Genomic DNA, 25,934 nt, shown 5'->3' with positions numbered 1-25,934 from the left:
TTCGGCTGTTCCAATGGCTCTTCCAGTTAACTGCGCATTACTCGTTGAATTAGACAGATATTTTTAAATATAAATCATAATTGATTAATATGATAAAGAAGAAATACATCAGATATTAAAATTACATGGTTGTGATAGTAGAAATGATATATCGATATTACAGTTTAATATAAAACATAATGGAAAAAGTCAGAGAAGGTCCGTAAAATCATGTTGATTCAATGCGTGTACAAAGGATCAAAGAATGATTCCTAGGTAGAGTAAGTAAGTCAGTAAATGATTTATTACAGTGTTTTAAAAACAAATATAGAGACATGTATATGATATAACAACTTAATTAATAAACACCCGGCTCATCGGACCTATACGTCACTTTATAAACATGAATATACAAATGGCAATTAAGTCTACGCATTGTTGTTTTTATATAGGATAGATTGTCTGCACATAAAAGCTGAATATACAAATTTTGCAGTTTGCCTAGGAAAGTTAGATAAGGAAGAATGGAATGGAGTATACGAATACTCAAACCAGTAGGCCGGATTACAATTGTTAAAACTCTCAATTTGCCAAAACTTAATCATTTATTTACCGGTATTTCTCTTCCCTCACCAAAATGTGAAAAAATAACTTTACTATGTAATGATTTATATTTGAATTGATATAAAAATTGAAATATGATAAAGTAAAACTAGTTGATGTACCTCTCTAGGACTACTTATAGTGTATCTGGGGGCTTAAAAATGGTTAATGTAGAATTTTTTATCAAGTCATTAAAATGCTCATGGATTAAGTAATTAGCAACAACCCATGACTAGATATATTCTTAATAATTAATGGTAGCGACATTGTAAATAATATAATTGATTTTGATGGTGCATTTAGTAAGTAATTTAGTAATTTTGATGCATAGAAATATGATTTTTGGTATGATGTTTTTACCTTATACATGTAGCTATATATTACGAAGAATACTGAAAATGAAATGTATGCTAAAAATAATTTCTATAACGTTCCAGTATGGTTTAATTCTAATAAAAGGATTAATAACAATTTTTTTTTTACAAACAATGGTATCAAATTGGTGTTAAAACTCTTGGTGATTTTTTGTCAAATGATGGCTACTTTTTATTAAAAAAGATATTTCTGCAAAAGTTTATATGAGTGTGTAATGCAGTACAATAGAATTATTACTGCTATTTTCAGTTTTTTGAAAAGTATGTAATTGAACAGAAACTTTTGGCAGGTAGCTGTAGTCCACATCTACCTTTTTATTTTGAAAATATTCATTAAATGAGAAATGTACTAAAGTGATTTATAAATGTATTAACAAAAACAATATTGTTCCCAAGTCAGTATATAAATGGAATGAAGAGCTGTCTCCACATGGACTTATAGGTATATGTATACAAGACGGGTTTAAAGTTTTAAAACTCCTTTTGATTTCTGACTACAATGTTTACGGTACAGAATCCTTCATACGATTCTCCCTCTTTGTTACTACCTTAAAAAATCAAACCGGCCCCATAGGTAAATCTTTTGTTAAAGTGTTCCTTTACCGGAAGGATATCTAGGCCAAAAACCATGCATTTTACTGAGAAAATGTGGTTTAATCCAACTTTGAAGATTAATAATAAAATTGCACAAGCAAAATGGTAGGTTCAAAATGCTAGTTCGAAATATTTAGAAATATTTACGATAGAAAATAACAAAAAAACTTGTTTTTCAAAAGTGGTTTTTCCCCCGGGAAATGCATTTCCCCTGCTAAAAGAAACAGCTAAATCGTTTCCTATAATTTGAGTCTGACATCATCATGATTATTTCGTACAGCCTGACTGAAATCTACATTACCCGTTTATTGATTAGTAGAAACATTCAGTGACGTAAAGAGTAATCACGGACTGCATGATATAATCATGCTGATGTCAGATTAAATTCCCATAGGGGACGATTTGGCTGTTTCTGTTATCTTGCGTACTGATGTACATCAACAGTAATTTAGTTATAGTATGTCCTAAGTTATTGCTTCCACCACCTTTTGATGATTTTTAATAAAAATACACATACTTGTGAAAGAAGTACAGTTGAAATCGATGAAATGGAAAATATCCAAGATAACTTCATTGACAAATGATCCCTATTCACTCATTAAAGTTTACGGGAACGAAAACAAATTTCTTACGGAGATTTATAATGGGAAATGTTTACATCTTTTCTCCATTGGGAAGTACTCGGGACACCTTGCGCAATTTTTCAACGTTATCATCCGGGCTTATCTATTTTGGGATGTTTATTGAAACCTGAAGCGGTAGAGGGGGCGTTTCAAGACAGATAATCTGGACATTTTTCATATTAGTGGATGAACGTAGTTTGAGCATTAAGGTATTTATCATTATCAAAATATCAAGCGAAAAGTGGTGGAAGCAAAAACTCGAGACAGAGTATAATTTTACTTACTTTTTATAATCAGTCTACTAATGTTTTAAAAGAAAGATGTAAATATAAACAATAAAATGCTTTCTTTTATTTCATTGCTTGAATATATACAGCTGTATAGCTGTGCATGTATACATGTACATAGGCACCTGTATATGTCTGTTTGTATACATGTATATAGCCAGCTGTACAGGTCTGTTTGTATACATGTATATAGCAAGCTGTATAGGTGTGTATGTATACATGTAAATAGCCAGCTGTATATGTCTGTTTGTATACATGTACATAGGCACCTGTATATGTCTGTTTGTATACATGTATATAGCCAGCTGTACAGGTCTGTTTGTATACATGTATATAGCAAGCTGTATAGGTGTGTATGTATACATGTAAATAGCCAGCTGTATATGTCTGTTTGTATACATGTATATAGCAAGCTGTATAGGTGTGTATGTATACATGTAAATAGCCACCTGTATATGTCTGTTTGTATACATGTAAATAGCCAGCTGTATATGTCTGTTTGTATACATGTACATAGGCACCTGTATATGTCTGTTTGTATACATGTAAATAGCCAGCTGTATATGTCTGTTTGTATACATGTACATAGGCACCTGTATATGTCTGTTTGTATACATGTATATAGCCAGCTGTATATGTCTGTCTGTATACATGTATATAGGCAGTTGTATACATGTAGGTCTGTATGCATACATGTATATATCCAGCTGTATATGTCGGTGTATACATGTATATAGCCAGCTGTATATGTCTGTTTGTATACATGTAAATAGCCAGCTGTATATGTCTGTCTTTATACATGTATATAGTCAGTTGTATACATGTAGGTCTGTATGCATACATGTATATATCTAGCTGTATATGTCGGTGTATACATGTATATTGCAAGCTGTATAGCTGTGTATGTACATACATGTATATATAGGCACCTGTATATACGGTGCATACTAATTGAATACCGCGCTAACTTGTCTTCAACGCCTGGTGTGTTACAGGACCGACAACATCCAAAAATAAGCATCCAGTGCTTATATTTATATTCATACTGATGTCTATTTGTTTGAAATACATGTGTATTGTCGCTGTAAAGCCATTATATACGCTTTGAGTCAGGGATATGAAACATACATGTACATGAAACAGCCATGTAAACATGTTATTTAGTTCGCTTCCGCGACTCAAAATATAGTGCTAGAAACTTTGTAGAGAAAAATCTTTTTTATTATGGAGTGGATAATTAATTCAGATTGTTTTTCAAAGGTACATATTAAATTGGTTATGTAAAATTCAAAGTTTCAATGTATGTACATGTATATGTATGTATACATGTCTATTCTCTATACATGTACATGTATTCTCTTTCGAAGAAAGTGTTTCTTGTAAGTCCTGAACCAGTTATTGCGCTTTATACAAGTGTGTTAAAGAGTTTGTATTTTTCAGCTTTGATTCTGTTCTGTGTCAAATGCAGACCACATAGCAGATCTCTTTAAGAGGGTTCAGTGGGTGTCGCCACTTTTAGACTATATTCATCTCGTTGAGAAGAAGAGCTCTATAAAACAAAAACAGGAAAACTTTTAAATGTAAAGATAAAAGTATTTCATATATTTTTTTCTGTGTTTCGGTGCTCAGGTAAACTCGGTGCATGTCCAGACCTAAGATGGATCTGACATCTCTTGATATTAATTAGCTTTTCAAAATATTGGGAGAGGTGAACAATGTAAAACCTTCAGCGGGATTCGAACTCATGAATTACAGATTCGTAGTAAACCCTCAAACCCACTGCGTTTCGCTGTTAGGTGACAATATATGGAAAGAAACTAGTTACACGATTACACTACATTTTATTGTTTATTTCGATAAACAATACGTCACAACATGGAGATATCCCAAACCTCCTTTGAATGAAGGTAAACTCAGTGTGTCCAAACTCAGGTAAGTTAACTCAGTTGTCCGAACATAGGTAAACTCAAAGTGTTGGTGCTCTGATAGAACCCGTTTGTCCGGATTCACGTAAAAACACGCGCCGTGACTCAGAATCGGGTTAGCTCCGTGATTCTGGGCTCAGGTAAATTCAGAGAGTCAGAGCTCTGGTAAAATTAGTTTTCTTAGACTCGGGTAAAACCAGTTTGTCATATTAAAAAAGTATATATGAATATATATTCCATAACATCAGTGCATTCCGCACTCAAGGAATATCAGCCTGTCCCGACAATCATAAAATCAGTGCATGTGCGGACTCAAGAAAAATATGTGTCAGGAATAGGTATGCTTGGTTTTGTACTAAGTTTGGTTGAAATTGGCTTAGTGGTTCTGGGGAAGAAGTCGAAATTGTGAAAAGTTTACAAACGAACAGACAGACAGGGAGACAGAAGACAGACAAAACGTGATCAGAAAAGTTCAATCGCAACTTCTCGGGTCTTTCCGACAGGCTCGGAAAAACACCTCGAATGTATTACCTTGGTGTCCATGACAACATCCCCCCCCCCCCACTTTTATAAAACTTGATATAAATACAACACATTTTACGATCTGTTGAGATGAGAGCTAGACTTCATTAAAGTCAATAACATACTCTAAAATATACCACAAAGGCGACACACGACGCTGTCTAGCAGATACTAATTTTATTGGGAAGCGACTCCATTTTGTATAAAATTCTCATTTGAGGTGTTTTTCCAAGCGTGCCGGAAAGGCCCGAGAAGTTGCGATTGCAGAAAAGTTCACTCAAAATTTAAGCTCATGTGAGTCAAAACCTAACAAAGAGAAAAACAATAAAAACTAAATTTATGTGTTTATTAGTTCAACATTATTGGTTCAGTTACAGGAAGTTTTGAATCCAGCTGCTGTAGCTGGACACCCGGGTGTAGACACTGGGGTAAGTTCCGGAGCACGTGCTGATGCCCCATGACGTCACTCCAGCCTGGATCCATGCACCGTTCTTCTCGCAAACATAGGGTCCGCCACTGTCACCCTGTGGAATATCAAAAATAGCTGTCACACACAACACCTATACTATTTACTCGTTTTACAGACTTATTTCACTTGACACCCATATTTGACTTACACTGCAAGCTGATTTTCCTTCCTCGTACAAACAAATATGGCTGCTGAAAATGCTTGCACCTGAAACACCGCTCCATCTGTTGGAGCATTCAGTGTTAGCAATGTTATTCATCTTTGCTTCCATCAGAGAGTTTGAGGTAGATCCGGATGCTTCATAAACAAAAACAAAAAAAATATTACCATTTTTCAAATGACATCAAATGTATAATGAACGCTATTGTAGAAACCTAGGCATCTTACTTCCGACATTGGTGCGACCCCATCCAGTAATCCAGCAGTTCTGTGTTCCAGAGAGGAAATCTTCGTTGTTTGAGGCGAGGGTCGCCAGGGCAATGGTAGAGCCCAGGGGAATGGGGGAGCTCAGCTCCAGGACAGCGATGTCATTGGGGAATCCGGCACTAGACCCGCTGTACTGGGGGTGCTGCAGTAGAATAAGAGATGTGTAGACACCCAGATCAATTTTACCCTTGGAATGTGTTCATAGCAAAACAATAAAGCTTGCAAAAGAGTCTACTCACCAAGTTGACCTTGGTGACGGTTCTTGTTTCTCCATTGGCGCTGACCCTTGTGATACCAGCCTCGACGCTGTATCTGGTGGGCTGGTTTCTGTAAACAAATGTCAACAGTTCTTTTTGCATCACTTGCATGTATAAGTTATTTTTGTGACAGAAATTTATCTATAATATCTACTATATGCACATAGAGTAAAAGAGGCAGAGAGAGAGAGAGAGACAGACAGACAGACAGACAGACAGAGGGACGGACAGACAAACAGAGATACGGTTAATTTCCTACACGTAAGCCTCCACACAGTGGGCCGCTGTCAGGACCCGGGTGGTTGAGATCAGTGAGCCCCCACAGATGTGGGAGGTACCGATCTGGAGGGACACCTGCCACGGCCACTCCCCGGTGCTAGCGGTCTCACCCCCCACCACACGGGACTCCACCTAAATAGGGACAATCAGAATTATTGCCGATTCGATTCTTTTACAATACTGTACACTACAACCCCCGCTGCCCCAGTTTATCTTGATTACTTAATGTCATGTTAAGGTTTCAAAGCATATGTGACTTGATATAGTGAAAAGTTTTCATTTTGCAATAAAAGGTCGTCGCAAGTGAAATTTGTTTCAGTAATTCATCACATATGGCTATTAAATCCTTCACATTAGTCATTGTCAAACTTCGTCCAAACGCCTAAGTAGTAATAATCATATGAGCATTAAAATAGCAATTTATATTATTCTTCACTATTTTAAGCAAAGCAAAAACAAATTTATATGATCATGGTTAAAATCTTGTTATAGTTTAAGGTATCCGATCCATGTTAAGACCTAATTCTTCCAACCTTGAATATCCATCATGTATTTAATACTTTGATATTAATTCAAAGCATTTTAGAGAAGAAAAAGATTTACCGAGAGAAATTTTCAAAAATATTATTAACTAAGTTTTTTTAATTTTAAAAAAAAAATAGGAATATCAATAAATGCCTTGGTGGAAAGGTGTATTTTGTTCTTAGGAATACAAAAACTATTGAAAATAAATTTAATACCGTATAGATTTAAAAAAAAGTATTTTTTTATGGAATCAAAGCAAAGGGGGACAACTCTTTAAGAAAAGGAAAAAGGTCATTAATTAGGACACATTCCACTCTTACATATTGATACTATAACATGACAATTATGTCTAAGTATGTGGAGTATTAACCCCATACACGTCTGTTATGCAACCAGATTTATTGAATCTGGGGCTATTATGGATCGGCTACCTTAATTTTTCTCAAAAGGATTTTCTTTATCTAAGATTTATGTATCCTCTATAATTTTGATCATCTTACTTTGAATAACAAACCAAACCTGCTAGTATTGAATTATTTTGACCGGGTTTACCTCATCCATCGGGTGCGCGATTCTGCTGACAGGCGACCTCAGGATCTCCTTGGCAGGTTGAAACAACGTGGGCACAGCAACTACAGAAGTGCAAATAGGAAATAAGTTACATCACATGCACCAATCAAAAATAGTACTCTCGATATGAAAATTATCAGGGAGCTGGCTGGACAAGGCCATTTTTTAACTCTATAAATCTTAAGGAGGCTGTGTGCTCAACAAATTAGCCATCAGATCCTCCTTAAATGTCAAGATATGATGTCTATAGCTATAAACTATTAAAGGAAAAGTCCCTATTTCTTTTATTGTTATATATTAGTAGCGCTCTCCTTGTAAAGGAGATCAGTACAGTCAAAAAATGGCCACAACTATCGAACACTCTTAAGAAGAGCTGGGTAAACAGATAGAGGTTTCAAAGTTAAAATACATGGAATTTTATCAAATGATAGTTTATAACTAAACAAATTATTTCTAAAAATGAAGTAGGATCTGAGGGGTTATTCGATGACCAACTCACCTCAATGACTTTCTATAAAAAGACATGGTTTACAAAATCTAAACTAATCTAAAAGGTAATATAAGTAGACGATTTACCGGCCAAACCGAGCAGGCAGAGGAATACGGCGGTTGTCTTCATGGTCACACTGGGCTCTGTGAGGTGATGTTGGAGACACGGGCACTTGTTTATATACCCACGGCCACACGCAACATGTGCGCGCTTTTCTCACCATTTTGACAAAGTGACTGTCATAAATTAAAAATCTGCATGGCTACTTTCGTTGTGCGAAAACACTTATGAAGACATTGATATTCTATTTTTGGTTTTTAAAGTTTTAATGTCATGACTTTGGGCTATTACTATGCATGTAATTCATTTTCAAATTCTTTTTTGTTTTAATTTTTTCCATGCATATGCTTTAGTTTTTCATTAATTGTTTGCAATGTTTCATAGATACTGTGTTTTTATGTTCATTCATATTGGTGATTTTATTTCTGGAATGCAAATAAAACGCGTATTTGTGTATAACATTAAATGTGTTTAAATTTATTTCATTCATTAAAGAGGTACATAAAAATGATAAATGAGAAATACATCAGATATCAAAATTCTGTATTGTAGGTGGTGATAGTAGAAATGATTTGTCGGTATGACAATTTAAAAAAAAAAAACCACAATGTAATGGAAAAAGTCACAAAATGTCATAAAATCTATCTGATTGAATGTATTAAAAATAAATTGCGTAATTCTCAGGTAGATTTCAATATCTTTAAAGACTACCTTTGAACTTGGGGGGGGGGGGTTAAAAATAACAAAATACAAAGATTTGGTAGCATAGCTAGTACCAAAAAAATATCCAAAGATAGATTCGTGTTTTTGTGTTCGTGAAGGAGCTTGTGAACAAACATCTGCTAACATCTAGACCGTTTTACTACCCCTACCACTCAACACATGCTGAAAAATAGTTTTAGACTGGTTTTCTCTGACCATTGAATAAGCGACATGATGCGGGCGGCGTTCTCCGCTTTGTCTGTAGGTATGTTGGCAGCTATTTAGGTGTGTATGTAGTTGTATATGTATACATGTATATAAGGGCTGTATATGTGTGTATGTATACATGCATATAGGCTGTTGTAGATATATATACATGTATGTAGGCAGCTGTATACATGTATGTGTGTATACATGTATATTTTTATTCCCTATGATCTCGTTCGGGGAAAATATTTCCTTTTAAAGTCCTGAACCAGTTATTGCGCTTTATACAAGTGTGTTCAAGATTTTGTATTATTTCAGCTTTATTTCTGCTCTGTGTCAAATGCAGACCAAGCGAAAATGAGGTAAACAATTTACAGTCATAGCAGATCTCTTTAAGAGGGTTCAGTGGTTGTGGCCATTTATAGACTACATTCATCTCGTTAATAAGAAGAGCTCTATAACGAGATATTTATATTTCTATCGTTAAAATCATCATACGTAACATTTCAACAAAGATTTGATCATAATTTGTTGGACACCTAGCCTCATAAATTAACGGTGTTCTATCCTCAACAATGTTCGATAACTCTTAAATATTATGCTTTAATTTTGAATAGGAGGTTATAATAATCTTTAAATGTTTATTTAGTGTTTATTTGAATTACTATAAATGATCAACAATCCCTAGCTGTTCCAATGAAACGTTTTTCATCATATTTCCATTTTTATATATGTTCCATAACAATTCATTTGGGAAAAATAACTGTTTAAAGCAATTGTCGACAATTCTAATTTATGAATTATGAATGAAAAGCCATTACTATTATTATTTGGATGACAAAAAAACTTTGAAATCAATCAGTCTGAAGGTCGGAGTTCCTTCATACAAACTGCGTTTTATATTCTAAAATGTGATGCATACATGTATAACAAAAAACGTACTGCCTTTATAATATTCCACCGAACTTGTGAAGCTTTCAGAGAGCCGGATTGTGGGGGGACAGGTGGCGGACCCCGGGGAGTGGGGGTGGCAGGTCTCCATACAGTATGACTACAGTAACACCTGGCGACACATCTGTGGGGGGACGCTCATCCAGCAGAACGTGGTCCTGACGGCGGCTCAGTGTGTGTCGGGGCTCAGGTAAACTCAGTGCATGTCAGGACTTGAATTGTAGGTAAACTCAGTGTGTCTAAACTTAGGCAAATTAACTCAGGTGTCCGAACGTAGGTAAACTCAAAGTGTCCGGACTCAGGTAGAACCTGTTTGTCCGGATTCACGTAAAACTCAGTCAGGTTAGCTCCGTGATTCTGGGCTCAGGTTAACTCAGTGAGTCAGAACTCAGATAAAATTAGCGTTCCTGGACTCGGGTAGAATCAATGTGTTAGGTTTGTTTGTACTCGTATAATATTAAATGATATCTGTGCATTTCCGCACTCAAGGAAAAACAGCGTGTCCAGAAAATTATCAAATAAGTGCATGTGCGGACTCAAGAAATATATGTCAGGAATAGGTATGCTTGGTTTTAGATTAAATGATTGCATGTCCGAACATATAAGTAAAATCAGTGTGTACGGACTCAGATAAAACCACTGTGGCCGATTTAAACAAAATCAGTGTGCCGGGACTCGAGTAAAATCAATGTGTCCGGTCTCGGGTAAAAATTGGTAAGTCGAGGTAAAATCAGTGGTATTCCAGTATTATGGTACAATAGTGTGTAATTACTCAGGTAAAATCAGTAAGTTAAGGCTAAATAATTGCATGTTTGAACATAAATAAAATTAGCGTGCCCAGATTCAGGTAAAATCGGTTTGTCCGGTCTCACTTAGATGTGTTTTCAGTGCATGCCTTAACTCGGTAAACTGTGTGTGTCCGGTCTCGGGTAAAATCAGATTGTCCCGATATCTGTTTATTTCTTGACTTGTTCGAATCAGAGTGCTTTACTAAGGTGAAACCAGTGTTGTCTCTAATATGGGAAAGGAAAATCAATAAAGTGTGTTTTGTCGAACATAGAGTTAACTTGCATCCAGGGTTAGGTAAAACTTCCATCTCGATAAGAAACGGATCCTGATGTCAAGGCGACATATTAAAGCGTATAAAGTGTGCATAGTTACCAATTTGTTATTTTAAGTACATATATGTGCAAACACTTCACTTTCCTGACTTAGTATGCGCTTCTTCTGTAGCATTTCGTCTTTGAGAGTTGCGGCAGGAATGAACAGGATATCAGAAGGCGGGATGACATCAGGAATATCTAAAGTGACTGTGGTGAGAGAATGTAAACTGTCTTTTGAACTAACTGTAATTGGGGGGGGGGGGGGTGTTGGAATGGAATAGGCTAAAATCCGGAAACTCCGGTATCTTAATTGCAGAGTAGCTCAAGGTTAGCCGCTTATTTACCTTTCCAATAAATAATTGCAGGGTTAAATACATTATTAGAGTTGTTAAATTTGTTAAGGGCTGGTTGTTGTAGCATCCCCAGTTCGGCAGTAGCTCTCCAGGATTCCCGAACGACATCGCTCTTGTTGAACTCCAGACGCCATTCCTGGCCGGTGGGTCCATCCAGATCGCCAGTCTACCGTCCAGTAAGACTGAGGATTTCTCCAATCTTCCCGACTGTTGGATGACGGGATGGGGAAGGACTTCCGGTAGTAATCTGTATTAAGTGTTGTCTTTATCTTTGATAGCAAGAGTTGATACAAAAAAGTAAATAAGTGAGTTGGTATAGATGAATAGTGTGAAAGTGGAGGTGAAGCTTCCCAGATAAATATTACATTCAAATAGTACTACATGTATTAATAACCATTACTAATACTGAGTAAACATAATTAATTAATGTCTGGAGTAGTTGTTTTTATTTATTTTACAAGCATGCTTGTGTTCTGTCAATCAGGTAGTTCCGGATATTCTGACGTTTTGATGGAAGCCCAAGTGACCAATATAAGAAACACACAGTGTGTCAATCAATGGAACAACGTTCCAAGCGCCGCCATACTGGACAACCATGTCTGTACCTATGAAATAGGAAAGTCGTCTTGTAGTGTAAGTACACTAGAAACCACTACACTAGACAGACACATCTCTCTAATGAAATAGGAAAGTCGTCTTGTAGTGTAAGTACACTAGAAACCACTACACTAGACAGACACATCTCTCTAATGAAATAGGAAAGTCGTCTTGTAGTGTAAGTACACTAGAAACCACTACACTAGACAGACACATCTCTCTAATGAAATAGGAAAGTCGTCTTGTAGTGTAAGTACACTTAGTCATAAACACTGGGCAATAATTTCTCTCCTTCTTTCTCCCTCTTTCGTCCACTTAAATTAATCTCTCAGTAATATCATTTAATCTTACACGGTTTTTATGAAGTCCTTCATGGTTCCCTTAGTACCAAACACTACTGTTTGTCATACATTCTAATCAGTGCACATTTTAAGTTATCGGATAGCTATTAATGGTCCCGCTTTTGTAGGGTGACATCGGCGGCCCGTATGTCTGTATGAAGGACGGTCAGTACAAGCTGGTGGGGGTCATGTCCTGGGGGATACAGACCTGTAGCGGCGACTACCCCAGTGTCTGCGTCAGGGTCTCCAACTATCTGGACTGGATATCAATCTCCATCTGATGTATACTGTGACGTCATTAAACATTCGGAGACGACCCGATAGGCTGGTGTTCTTTGTTTTTGATTGACTTATAAGAAGACCAAAACTTATTTTTGAGTTCTACCATTCGGTCAGTTCTCAATTATAAACAAACAATCGACAAACAATTTAGAATTTATTTAAATTAAATAACCTTCCGATCGAAATTGGCTAGGTAGATTAAGAAAAAGCTACGAAAAATGACCAATAGCAAAACAACATGTCACCTGATTAACTCAAGTCACATTGAATAAAATCTTTTACAAAAAAATACTCATACATGTCAATTTTCTGAACAAACACAAGGTATCGTGTATCAGGTTGCTCGCAGACGTTGACATTTGAATGCGTACAACAGTGTCATGATGCCTCCCGCAGAATGTGTCAGGGCTTTACTAAAACTTGTCACAAAAGTCAATCAGAGTGGACCTCCTTTGAATGAGGTATGAATCCATGAGATGATGAAACCCGGATGTTGCCAGTCACATTACAGTCACATAATGATAAATATGTAACATAGCTACATCGAAAACACGATTACAGCGAAGACTGTACTATTACTTATCGGATATACCGAATAACGTTTACAGCGAATCAAAGTCGCTCGTCCCAGAGGCTTTGTTATAACCGTGTTTTACTGTAGTTTGAATTTTGCCGACGCCTCATTGTAGACGATCTGCTTTGAAATGTACTTGTGGCCGTCAGACTGCGGCTCCTGGTCGCTCTTCTAGACAGGGTCCTCCGCAAACGGTCTCTAAAGTTGTGGGACATGATGCCATAGACAATGGGGTTAACGCAACTGTTAGAGTAGGACAAGAGGTGAAAGGCCATCCTCATCGGCTTCAGGAAGCCTATGTTCAGTTTATCCAGGACATTTAAGGCCACCAATAAGTTGTTCAGAAGTATGGGCCCCCAGCATAAGAAGAAGAATAGTACTATGACTATCAGCATAAGGATGACCTGGACACAATAGAAAAGAAATACTACAGAAATATGTCGATGATTTCTTATTCATGCTTATGTAATACTGTGGTTTCTTCATATTTTCGGTTTTGGTAAATTTGATAAAGCTCACTGATTCGTGGATACGCATAAACAATGACCCTATGAACAAGATGTGATGTTCGAAATTAATTTCATTTTGTGAATTGTTTCAAAAAAAGAAATCAGTTTTGTGATCCATGAATATAATTGAAACCAAATTCCCTGATCAAATAAGATTTCCCGAACCTTATGTGGTCTTAAAATGAAGAATAATTGTATTCAGTAATGCTAACGATTTCTCTAACGTATATCTTTGGTTTAAATATCGTTTTCCTAAACGCAAAGATTCAATTTGTCTTTGTGATAGAATATAACACAATCAAAAACGATTTGTTTTGATGACCAAATTATATTCTTGTAGAAATATTACGTAACGATAACCTTTTTACAAGTTCTAGAGATATAACGATGATCATGAAATAAATGTAAGAGTAACAAATAAAAGACTTGGTGCAACATTTCGCTCAGTAACAGAGCGGGTGATAAATCATTTTATACACTGTCTGACTTCATCGCTTCATCACTAATGTTTCAGCATGTTTCCCATTCTTAAAAGGTTGTTCCCTACGGTTCAATATCGCATTCATAACAATCATCAAATTGTTTTTTAAGTTCAATGAAAATTGTAACAAGAGGCCCAAGAGCCACATCGCTCACCTGAGCCACAATAGCAGTAACAGATCAGAAAAGATTAGATCATCTTTATAGAATTAAAATACAAAATATCTAGACAAGTTACCATAGTATCATGTAATGTCTTGTTTATAAAGATTTTCACATTTTTATGCATATTCTTAAGTTAATCATTGAGCACCTTTAAATGTTTCTGTTTTTGAGAATAAAATATTCAAAAGTTTTTTTCTACTTATTTCAATATCAAAGTACTGAAGTACTGACGGGGGTTGATTTTATCGATTATCATTCATTCAAAATCAACGATATGTGATTTTGCATGGCAAGTAGTATCAGTAATCGAAATATTTCTGAGAAATTGTATGGATCCCTCAAGATTGAACTCTTGTCTTGTTCAACCAAACGCTCGGCTGTCTCCGTTTATCTCCGACAAGCAAGAGAGACTCTGTTTTGTCGGATATTAACGGAGCCAGCCAAGCCAAGCGTCTGGTTGAACGAGACTACATTGAACTCAAGCGTAGGAATACATACGACTTTAAAAAATATCTAAACTGTTTGTACAATTTAAAATCTTACTATTTTCATGGTATTAAGAAATAAGTTTTCTTGAAAAACAATGCTTCAGAATACATAGCATCGGATTTATCGATTATTTTCAAGAATTAAGTGTTGTCAGCGGTATAATTGATTTGTGCATAGGTCCAAACACTGATTCACTTTCGTTTTGCCCGAGTAAGTGCATAGGAGAGTTGATTAAAATCAACTCCCAACAAAAATTCCAACACAACCCCCATTGTGCCCCACCCCATCCCAGCGATCATGATTTTAATACACTTGAATTTAAATCGTCTGAGAGTGCTTCCACACAAGTTACAGGTTTTCTGACTAATCGAGAAGATTTTTAAAGATTTTTCTCTAAATATTTCTCTGTAAAAATTCGACCCCCCCCCCCCCCCCATTGTGACCCCATCCTACTCCTAGGGTCCTGATTTGAAAAAAAAACATTTAATCCACCATACCTGAGGATGCTGCCATACAAGTTACAGATTTTCTCATCAAATGGCTTTTGAGAAGAATGTTTTTAAATGATTTTTCTCTATATATTCCTATATAAAATAAATTTGACTCTCATTGTGGTCCAACCCTATGCCTAATGAGTATGATTTGAACAAACTTGAATCTGCACTACTTGAGTATGCTTCCACACAGGTAACAGCTTTATTGGCAAATCGATTTTAAAGATTTGTTTCTGCATATTACTATAAAAACTTTGAACACCCATTGCAATAGCCCAACCCTAGCCCTGGGGATCATGATTTGACAAACTTCGAAAGTTTTCAATAATTCTAAATTATCTCCCATTTAACGTGGACATGGTTCTCGTTCAAACAAACTTGAAAGCCTTTCCCCAAAGAATATTTCGAGCCCAGTTTGATTAAATTTGACCCAGTGGTTATGGAAAAGAAGATAAAAATGTGAATTGACAACAACGATGAATTTTGATCAGAAAAGCTCAATTGAGTTCAGTGAGTTATAAAAGGTCTTCGTTTGGTTATTTTTTTAATATTAAATTTAATATTTGGCTTAAAATTTCATGATGACAACCGTAGCATGGTGGTAACGCACTTTGAAAACATTTCCCCGTTTTATAAAGCACGTTGATTTTGTCTCAAACTTGTAAAATTGTGTAAGTGCGTTATTTTTCAAAGTGCGTTGTAACATAGCATGCAGTCCATGGCGGTATGGGTACCACATATAAGACCGTACCTGTTTTCTTGTTTTAGCATCGTTAGATATGATCTGAGCGTCATTTATTCGCTTTTTCGTTATCAGTTCTTGCGAGGCGCCATTTTCTTTCGAATAACGTTTTGACCTTATTCTAACTTCTTCAAGTCTACAATAATTTCGAAGGAAAGAATCGGCTTGTTAATTGTTTATAAAACATGGCAAATAAAAAGATTATTACTTTATTCACAGAGGCATAATTAAATAATTTAATTTTAAACATGTTCAACGCGAGCTGTGCAATCCAACCTTCTCGCTGACAGCGATGCTCGCCTGGAGGATACGTTCCAAATCTCGTGAGATATCCGACTGTACGAGATCACCATGATTGTAATAGGTACGATGAACAGGATGACAAACATGTAGACCTCAAACAGCAGGCTGTGGACGGGGGACTGGGCCGTCTTTATACACCAGTAGGCCTTGATTTGATGCCCCACTTCTTTTAGGTCCTGAAAAAGATTTTTTAATAAACATGACTTTTTAAATTAGATATAAGGGCTTTGATAATATTGCCAATACTTTGTAATGGGCAAAGATAAGGAGTCGATGTCTCAGTAGGTAGACCCCGTTACATTGATCGCTAACCTTTATTTCATCAAATGCATGTATACCAAGTATACCAGGTCCGTAAAAGCAGTTCTAAGTTGTCGTTGTATTTTTGTTTTCATAATGTCATAGAAATGGTGTATGTAACAAATTATTTCGACATCACACAAAAAAATTAAATGAAAAAGGCAAGTTTTTAATCTAAAAGTAACAAATTTACATTAAACGAGCAGCAGGAATATGTAAAGCAATGGACGCCACTAAAGTGGACTTGTGTATATTGAACTGGTCTCTCACTGGTCTCGGACATAGAGGAATAATGAACAGTGAACTTGCCTGAATGTAAAGTACAGGAGCACTGAGGACACAGGAGAGTGTCCAGATGACACCAATGACAACTCTAGCGTGACGAACCGTGCAGACGGACCGTGCACGTAGAGGGTACACGATGGCCACAAACCTGCAGCAAAAGTAGGTCATCATGAGTACAGTAAGTCATATTTATCACGCAGTTATTGGTTTATGAAAGATGATAAAGCATGATACGGCTAAGGTATAGATAGTCTTTATTTTCATTAATATGCGAAGTAACTGTCTCGAGAGGCATGACGTCACAAAAAATAATGGTGTCGTATTACAACCCTAGAACCTGCGAATAAAAATAAACATGTCGGTTTGCTTGAACTAAATTGAAAGGAAATTTAATTAACACATTTCTCAAAGACATCATTTATGCTATCGTCACGAAATGATATTTAAAAGGAACGATTTTAAAATCAATATTTAATTATTTTTCTTAAACATGTAGAAATGTCTTTTTAATAATTAGATTCCATTCAATTTATCATTTATTTTCGTCAGAACTTAATTAGGCAGCCTAGATCAAAGCTAGATTAAATGTTTTATGGCCACGCGCGCATTAAAAGTTAAAAATCGAAGCATTTATTTTCCACAATCAAATTACATGTATTATTTTCTGCTCCTAGCCATTTATCAATTAAACCATATTTCTGTACTTTTATTTTGTTATGATCAATTTCTACAAACATTGCGTGTTTTCAACGTATACGACACGACGGTTGTACAGTAGATATACTGACATAAAAATCCTATCAAAAAGGCATAAATACAATGTTTCCTTGTCCCACATTTAAAGTATTAAGTCTTATGGTTCTTTTCTATTTATGTATAGGTCGTACTTATCTGTTAGTATTAAATATATATTTTGTCGTACTGTTCATACATTGGTACCGTGCCGCGAGGTGTGACAATCGCTTTACTTGAGTGTAACCTTTACCTCTCTATGCTCATCACGGTCAAGGTCATGACAGAACACACCATGGAGACAGTCTGAGTGAAGTGGGTGAAGATACACAGGAAGGCGCCCATCCGCCACGTGTAGGAGAAAAAGGTGGCGCACTGAAACAGAGGACGCCTAGGTTGTACATGTACGTATGTAAACAGGGTTAATTAATGTACCATAGAATAATTTACTTGCTGTGGGGACAGAACCACTGCATTGATAGCAACGTCCGGTATTTCTCGTGAAGCAGCGAATTGCCGGTGTATTAAAACCCAGAAATAAAACGCGAGGGGAATCGAACAATTACTATTCACAATTCTTAAAACCATTTTAAGCTAAATAAAACTGAGGGGTGGGTTGTTGATGCACTTCATAATAACAATAAACAACTAAACAATAATTGCAATTTCGTTTACTGAATTGCAGAAAATCACTCCAATATAATCTTCAACACCAAACACACAACACTTCTAAAAGTTATCAATCTTACAATCAATTTGTCGTAATGGCTCAAGGTCAATAATTTACCACGCATTAAGCATTTATAAGGTACTGAATCGACATTTATTTATAACCTGTTAAAGTAAACTTTCATGTGCAAAGCATGAACAATAGAATTTGACCTAATTACCCATCAAAACCTTCAACCCACGCCCCTAACAACTATTGGTGCTTCCACACAAAAAAATAATTTTATTCCCGTTCACCCTAACCCTAACCCAGTTCAACCGAAATAAATCATACTTGTCGTATAGGTACTAGGTTTGCTGCGAATGAGTATCCAACCCATTAACCTCTCCAGCACAGAAAGAGAGTTTTCGTAGAACTAGCCAAAGCTTCAATGGAAGATCTATCAAATTGGTTTATATATTGTACAAAAATCTCTCCTGGTTTAGACCATTAAAACCTTAAAGGGTTGATTTAAAAATTAAAATATAAAAACGAAAGAAGGAAAGAAAATTAATAAATGAAAAAAAAAAAAATACATATCTAGTTTTTTCCCCATTAAGTAATTAATAAACGATCCAGTTCTACTCAGTTTATTGTACATTGTATATTTTTTATATCAAAACTTTCAGCAACTTAAAAAAAACCGCGGACTGTAAGAAATGACGTCATACTCAAGTATAATTATTTGGCTATTTTTTCCATTTAGAGTGCTGATATACTAAACAACAATTTAGTTACTTTGTCTTACTCTTTTTGATCAATTCATTAATTTCTTAAAAGAAAGATATAAATATATACAATAAAAATGCTCCCTTTGATGATAAATGCAGGCTATGAAGGTAGCGATCATAATTGTAGAAAAAAATTACATATTTTTCTGCAATGCTTGCTACCTCATATCAGCATGAATTAGCGAAATAGCACTTCATTGTTAAGGGGAGACGAGGCGCTATCTAATTTTTGTTATGCAGATATGCAAAATAATAAAATAATGATAGATATTACTCATTGTCATTCTGTAAATGCTGATAGCTCCTATTAGTTCCATGACTTGACTATATTTGGGACAGACTTAACCTAACTACTACTGGTGTACAATAGTTCCGTGGCTTGACTGTATTTGGGACAGACTTATCATAACTACCACTGGTGTACAATAGTTCCATGACTTGACTGTATTTGGGACAGACTTATCATAACTACCACTGGTGTACAATAGTTCCATGACTTGACTGTATTTGGGACAGACTTATCATAACTACCACTGGTGTACAATAGTTCCATGACTTGACTGTATTTGGGACAGACTTATCATAACTACCACTGGTGTACAAGAGTTCCGTGGCTTGACTTTATTGAGGACCGACTAAACATAACTACCACTGGTGTACAATAGTTTCATGACTTGACTGTATTTAGGACAGACTTATCATAACTACCACTGGTGTACAATAGTTCCATGACTTGACTATATTTGGGACGGACTGAACCTAACTACCACTGGTGTACAATATTTCCATGACTTGGCTGTATTTAGGACAGACTTATCATAACTACCACTGGTGTACAATAGTTCCATGACTTTACTGTATTTGGGACAGACTTAACCTAACTACCACTGGTGTACAAGAGTTTCATGACTTGACTGTATTTAGGACAGACTTATCATAACTACCACTGGTGTACAATAGTTCCATGACTTGACTATATTTGGGACGGACTGAACCTAACTACCACTGGTGTACAAGAGTTCCATGACTTGACTGTATTTGGGACAGACTTAACCTAACTACCACTGGTGTACAAGAGTTCCATGACTTGACTGTATTTGGGACAGACTTATCATAACTACCACTGGTGTACAATAGTTCCATGACTTGACTGTATTTGGGACAGACTTATCATAACTACCACTGGTGTACAAGAGTTCCATGACTTGACTGTATTTGGGACAGACTTAACCTAACTACCACTGGTGTACAAGAGTTCCATGACTTTACTGTATTTAGGACTGACTTAACCTAACTATCTTTAGTGTACAAGAGTTCCATGACTTGACTGTATTTGGGACAGACTGAGCCAAATCCTATCGAATTCATCAATAAAATGTTTTATTGAGTTTTTAAAGTTTGCCATTGACAAAAACCAAGCAAATTTTCGTGGTTAATCTTTTTAATATATCATAATAGATAGATAGCGTTTATGCATCTAATACGGGAAGTTAAAATGTACTTATGTTTTTTTCATGAAGGGTAAGTGTTAATTTGACATAATTTCTGTGAATAAGACTAAAGGTTCTGCATGGAAACCATGGTATTAATAAAGAGATAAATACTGTAAAGATACGTTATCAAAAACTATTTTTATTTTTATTAATTCACTTTTAAAGAGATATAGACAGGATCTTTCATTTGAAATTCGAAATCACATTACCAAGGCTTATAATGTTTCTGACAAATTAACCCAGTACATGGAGGTCTAGAGAAACTAGAAGTCGGAGGTCTAGAGAAACTAGAAGTCGGAGGTCTAGAGAAACTAGAAGTCGGAGGTCTAGAGAAACTAGAAGTCAAAAATGTGAAAAAGTTAACAACAGATTACTGATAAATTGTTTTTTTATCAGAAAGCTTTGATTCAGATGAGCTGTATCAGTTTCATACTGGTTTGATCATTTCAAAATACATGTATAATTTCTACCCTCCAACAATATTTAACTTATTAGCTTGGTATCTATATAAAAAGCTTTGTATTTTTTAGCTTCTGATTTACGACTAACAAAATAAATAACAATCTCTTCGAATTCCTAAATGGATAATAAGCTACTTAAGCAACAGTGAACAGTTAAAACAACTTTATCTTCTGTAGATACACGTATATAAATCCTGGATTATCTCAAGGTTGAGTCCTTGGTCTATATATTACTATTTTTGTTTAAATATAATTTATGTTAGACCAGTGTGTAGACGTTATGTCGGCAAACAATCATCATTGCAATGGGATTTAGATAATATTACATCATTAAAATGATCTCCATTGCAATTGCAAATTATGTCATGAATGATATCAAAAATAGCAATAAAGAAAACCGAATGAAACTTTTCTTTTTATAATGTTGAACAAACAAAAATATCTCAAGCAATGCAAAATTGCTAACAAATTTAAAAGATTTCAATAATCACATAAACTTCAAACGTTTGTTCCTAATGTTGATATTATTTTCTTTAAAAAGTAGTCTCTCGTGTAAAGACAATAATTAGGTAAAGCTTTGATTATAAGTATTTTATATTTATATATATTAAAGTACTTATATACTTATGCATACAAAAAGGATAATTCAAAGCTTTTGCATCAAATCTTAAAAACTGGGTTTTTGCGTAGAAACCATCAAAATATTAATGTTTTGAGTAGAAATATCCATGAACACCCCGAATGTGACGTATTAACGCAGACGTTAGTAGAATAATGATTCAATGACGTCATTTCGAACTAATTTACGTTGTACCTATAGGATTCTTTACAAGGGGTTTTACCATTACCGTCCGTCGGATTAAATATATACATGTATAACAGCCCGCCATGGTTAAACGAGTTGAGCCATGGTCCAATATCATAATATCCACAAGAGGTTAAACAGAACAAAAACAGGAACCACCGTTTTCCCAGCGGCTTTCTTCCATCACTACATCATATTTTATCCAAAAAGGGCAACATTAGGAAACTACACATAAGGTTTGAAATCAATTAGTCAAATCATAATGAATAAAAGTCTGTAAAACGATGAAAAACAGAATGACTGAACAAACTGCGAAAAAGACTAGTCCCCAGATTCACTGTGAAATAGCCATGAGCGCCTAAGCTTACCGTCATTTGGTAAAGCCTCAAATGAAATAACGGTATTTGTTTATGATATCACTGTTTTAAAAAAAATTAACATTTCTAGAACAGTTACTATTAATAGAATTTTAGAAAATAATCTTCAAACTAAATAAAAGTATCAAAATGCAACTTTTTTTAAAGGAGTAATACTATGCGTATTTATGCGATCTTTCTTCATACTTACTCGACTATCATACGTGGCACTATTATATTTAAAAATTGTTGAATGATCTACCTTGATTGGAACACAAACAAGTACGAGCAATAGGTCTGCCGAGGCCAGGCTCAACAGGAACAGGTTAGTTATATTCCTCGTCCTGGGGAGCGCCAAAATGACTATAATGACCAGAGAATTCCCGGTAATTCCCAACAGTCCAATGATGACGTAGAATGTTACACAGGGTACCAGTTCATTCAGAGGTAGCCAGTCCAGGCTGTCTTGGTAACTGTAGGTATAGTTGAAATCGTCATAAGAGACCAACACATCAACGCTTTCTTCGGATGTGTCATTCATTGTTAAAAGATATATCACAAGTTAAAAACCACCGGTGTAAGTTGCCCTCCTCTACGCTGCAATGACAAACTTTACGCTGGGTTTGCTCTCGTGCTGAGCCTCCGTACAAAGTGCACTTTGCATCCAACCTTTTTATGAAGTTCACATTAGAAATGTTCGACGCATGTTGCTGATGTAACAATTTAACGGAACCATTAGATTTGCTGGTTCTCCATTTAGAGATTTAAGATAAATATTGATTAAAAGAAGTTTACTCAATTATAAAAGTCCTCCTCGGGATATACTGTTTAGGCAAAATAAAGCGAAGATACTACTCTGTCCCATGATATCCACGATTCACAAAAGTTTCAATTTTACTTCTTTCACAGGTATTTCATTGCAAATCGTCCAAATATGATGTAAAGAAATATCTTGAGACACACTATAACTACCATAGATCCGCCTGGTCTGAATCAAACGTGCAGTCAAGAAAAATTGTAAAGCCTGAATGTTTCCGAGCAGAAAGTGTTCATTTGTACTAGGATTTCATGTTCTTCAAAGGTAAGCAACAGGCGTGCTGTTTTTATTTTAAATGTTACATATGCTATTGCATTAATAAACTATAGCAAAGCACCCATTTATACATCAAGCTTCTAAGATCTGCCTTCTTTGATTTTATGTAGAAAAAAAACCCTGCTTTGAACAGTTCGATTAAAGGGTAAATTCCCCAGTTGGTCGATACAGCCTATAGTCGAAACAACCAGCTATCGCATTTCTAGAGACTTTGCAAGGTTATTTAAGAATTCAATAAGTTGTCAAAATAATTGGTTTCAATGTTCCTTGGGAAGTTTAATTGTTTAGAATCAGATAACATCCTCAGGATCTGTAAGATTCGTGAGGAAAAGAGGATTATATTATCTCCGTTAATAAAATGTTCGAGCATCCATACACACAAACACCCTGTTACAGAAAACTCCTTCAATGTGAGTTCCAGGCTGTCAAAACCGTCCTTTTTCAGATTTGTAATATAATAATAGGGTTTGCTTTTTTGATTGGATGTTTTATATTTTAGTGTGTACTTTACAGGAAATATTATGCATTAATGGATGTATTTATCATTTTATCAATAGAAAAAAGAACCTATTTACTTCTAAGACTTTTGCATTTTTACCAGAAATGCTGCTTCTATAGGCATTTCGGTATGAACAACCCCACCCTTTTCCATGTCGGGGTTAATACACACAGACACACATATATATATATACACACACACACACACACACACACACACACACACACAAAAACGTTTTTTTATTGTTTATTTTATATATATTAATACTCACAAACTTCTATGATGATATAAGAAGGAACGTATATATGTCTCTGATACAATCCAATCGATTAACTGTTCATTAAAATATATTGCATTTTTCGTCTGAAACGACATTAACTTTTTATCCGTTGCTTGATCGCGCTTAAAATACGGGTTAAATAAATCTTGCTTCTTGAGAGCATGACTAAATATTAAATAATCATACATGAATTTTGTTAGACATTAAATTTTCATCTTTTCCAATCTTTAAGTAGCCCTATATTTTTAATATTTCGACTGAATACATGAAATAACCATATGTAGAACGGAGTATAGATCAGCTGGCCCTGAAGTTAGAACAACTCCTTGTAATTTTCTTGAATGTGATTTCATAAATTGTACAACAAGTTTAGTCTTAAATTGCTAGTTTCTTGAAATAGATAAGGTAGTATATGTAACAGGAATCTATATTCATGTGGCGTAATCAGATTCTTTTTTTTCTTTTTTTTCTTGGGAGGGAAATCCTTTTTACTATATTATACATATAATATATAAGTTGAGTTGAGGAAATGTCACCAGATCAAATACAATTTGATACAGGAAAGATATTTGTTAAAATTCTATGATTATTTTTGTCGTAATTAAACATAGAATTTGTAATTGGTTTCATAGTCGAGATCTTATAATAAGTAATGTTAAACGATTTGGGTGTTATTATTACAAGAAATGGAATGAATATTTTTCAGCAAAGATGAAAATTTCTTTGCGGATTTATCCGATTGGTCACATATATACACGAATATGCATGTATGACATTGGCATATCAATTCAATGTAGAAACATGGGAGTTTTGTCTTATCACTTCAAGATATGAATAATTAATTCACTCGATGGTTTTGGATTTCTTGTCTTACAACTGTATCTCAGCTACAAGGATTTTGAGTAACAATTAAGGGGTTTATTTTAATTTTCAAACGAAGCCATAAATTGCTTTCACATGTTTGCTAATTTAAATGTTTGTTATCACCAAATAAACTTCAAAACACAAGACCAAATTACGAGTAATTTGGATCAAAATCGATATACATTCTCATCGGGGCCTGCGATGGTTTCCTAGAGATGAAAGAAAACTAATAAATCTGTAGACACAGTATTTTAAGATCATTAATCTCATTGACTTCTTGTTGCAAGTATCCAAAAATGGAATGGTGTCAATAAGAAATGGAAAAATTGGGAGAATTAAGTTCTCTATCGATAGTATTTATTTAAGTAAATTGAAAATGTTTATAGAGGTCAAGGTCGTTATTCCTTGTACAAGGGTCCACCTCTCTCTTTATCTATGAGAACATTGACCTTTATCACGGCAGGGGACGCTGCATACAGTATAGCAGCCTGTTCTACCGACTTTAAGATATCAGTGTACTCTTACTTGTTTTCGGGTATCTGTTAAGTGCGAAACGAATTCGAAATGAAAACCAAAACAAACTCTCTCTCTCTCTCTCTCTCTCTCTCTCTCTCTCTCTCTCTCTCGTCAACCAGACGATCGGTGGTTTCCGTTAATCTTCGACAAGCAGAGAATTTCTCTTGCTTGTCGGAGATTAACGGAGAGAGCCGAGCGTCTGGTTGAACGAAGCTAGATTTCAATATTGCCTGGATCCATACAATTTTTCAGAAATATTTCGATTACTGATACGTACGTTGATGGAATTAATAATATCTGAAATATTACACGACATGATTCATATGGGGTTTTCTCGAAATTCTTTTCGGAAGAGTCCGAGTATTCATATTATAAAAAATGTGCGTAAATCAAATACATATAAGAAACCACTTGCCATGCAAAATAACATTATCGTTGATTCTATAATAAATAATAATCGATAAAATCAACTCCCGTCAGTACTTCAGTGATTACTGTTATGTAGTTATAATTGACTTTTAGTTTTGTTTAATTC

General features: G+C 35.2%; 3 protein-coding genes across 3 annotated transcripts; 1 reads left to right on the top strand and 2 right to left on the bottom strand.

Annotated features, from left to right (window-relative positions):
* Positions 1 to 5,238: 5,238 nt before the first annotated feature.
* LOC128156072 (chymotrypsin-like serine proteinase) lies at positions 5,239 to 8,104 on the bottom strand. The gene is made up of 7 exons (XM_052818063.1): positions 8,010 to 8,104; positions 7,416 to 7,495; positions 6,319 to 6,470; positions 6,042 to 6,129; positions 5,764 to 5,944; positions 5,525 to 5,673; positions 5,239 to 5,431 (listed from the first exon to the last, which is right to left on the bottom strand). The coding sequence occupies exons 1-7, from the start codon at positions 8,050 to 8,052 to the stop codon at positions 5,279 to 5,281; spliced, it is 846 nt and encodes a 281-aa protein (XP_052674023.1). The 5' UTR covers positions 8,053 to 8,104; the 3' UTR covers positions 5,239 to 5,278.
* Positions 8,105 to 8,857: 753 nt separating this feature from the next.
* LOC128157392 (fibrinolytic enzyme, isozyme C-like) lies at positions 8,858 to 12,558 on the top strand. Its single transcript, XM_052819910.1, has 7 exons — positions 8,858 to 8,950; positions 9,211 to 9,254; positions 9,867 to 10,033; positions 11,077 to 11,158; positions 11,364 to 11,538; positions 11,784 to 11,932; positions 12,366 to 12,558. Exons 1-7 carry the CDS (start codon positions 8,917 to 8,919, stop codon positions 12,516 to 12,518), a joined length of 804 nt encoding a protein of 267 aa, XP_052675870.1. The 5' UTR covers positions 8,858 to 8,916; the 3' UTR covers positions 12,519 to 12,558.
* A 337-nt stretch (positions 12,559 to 12,895) lies between these two features.
* Positions 12,896 to 22,886, bottom strand: LOC128157393 (galanin receptor type 1-like). Its single transcript, XM_052819911.1, has 6 exons — positions 22,410 to 22,886; positions 17,846 to 17,967; positions 16,885 to 17,008; positions 16,249 to 16,451; positions 15,982 to 16,108; positions 12,896 to 13,497 (listed from the first exon to the last, which is right to left on the bottom strand). Exons 1-6 carry the CDS (start codon positions 22,686 to 22,688, stop codon positions 13,159 to 13,161), a joined length of 1,194 nt encoding a protein of 397 aa, XP_052675871.1. The 5' UTR covers positions 22,689 to 22,886; the 3' UTR covers positions 12,896 to 13,158.
* Positions 22,887 to 25,934: the final 3,048 nt, after the last annotated feature.

Source organism: Crassostrea angulata, chromosome 7 (assembly GCF_025612915.1).
Source record: "Crassostrea angulata isolate pt1a10 chromosome 7, ASM2561291v2, whole genome shotgun sequence".
Classification (NCBI taxonomy): Eukaryota; Metazoa; Mollusca; class Bivalvia; order Ostreida; family Ostreidae; genus Magallana; species Magallana angulata.
Note: the sequence above shows the minus strand (reverse complement) of the source record. Positions and strands in the feature narration are given on the sequence as shown.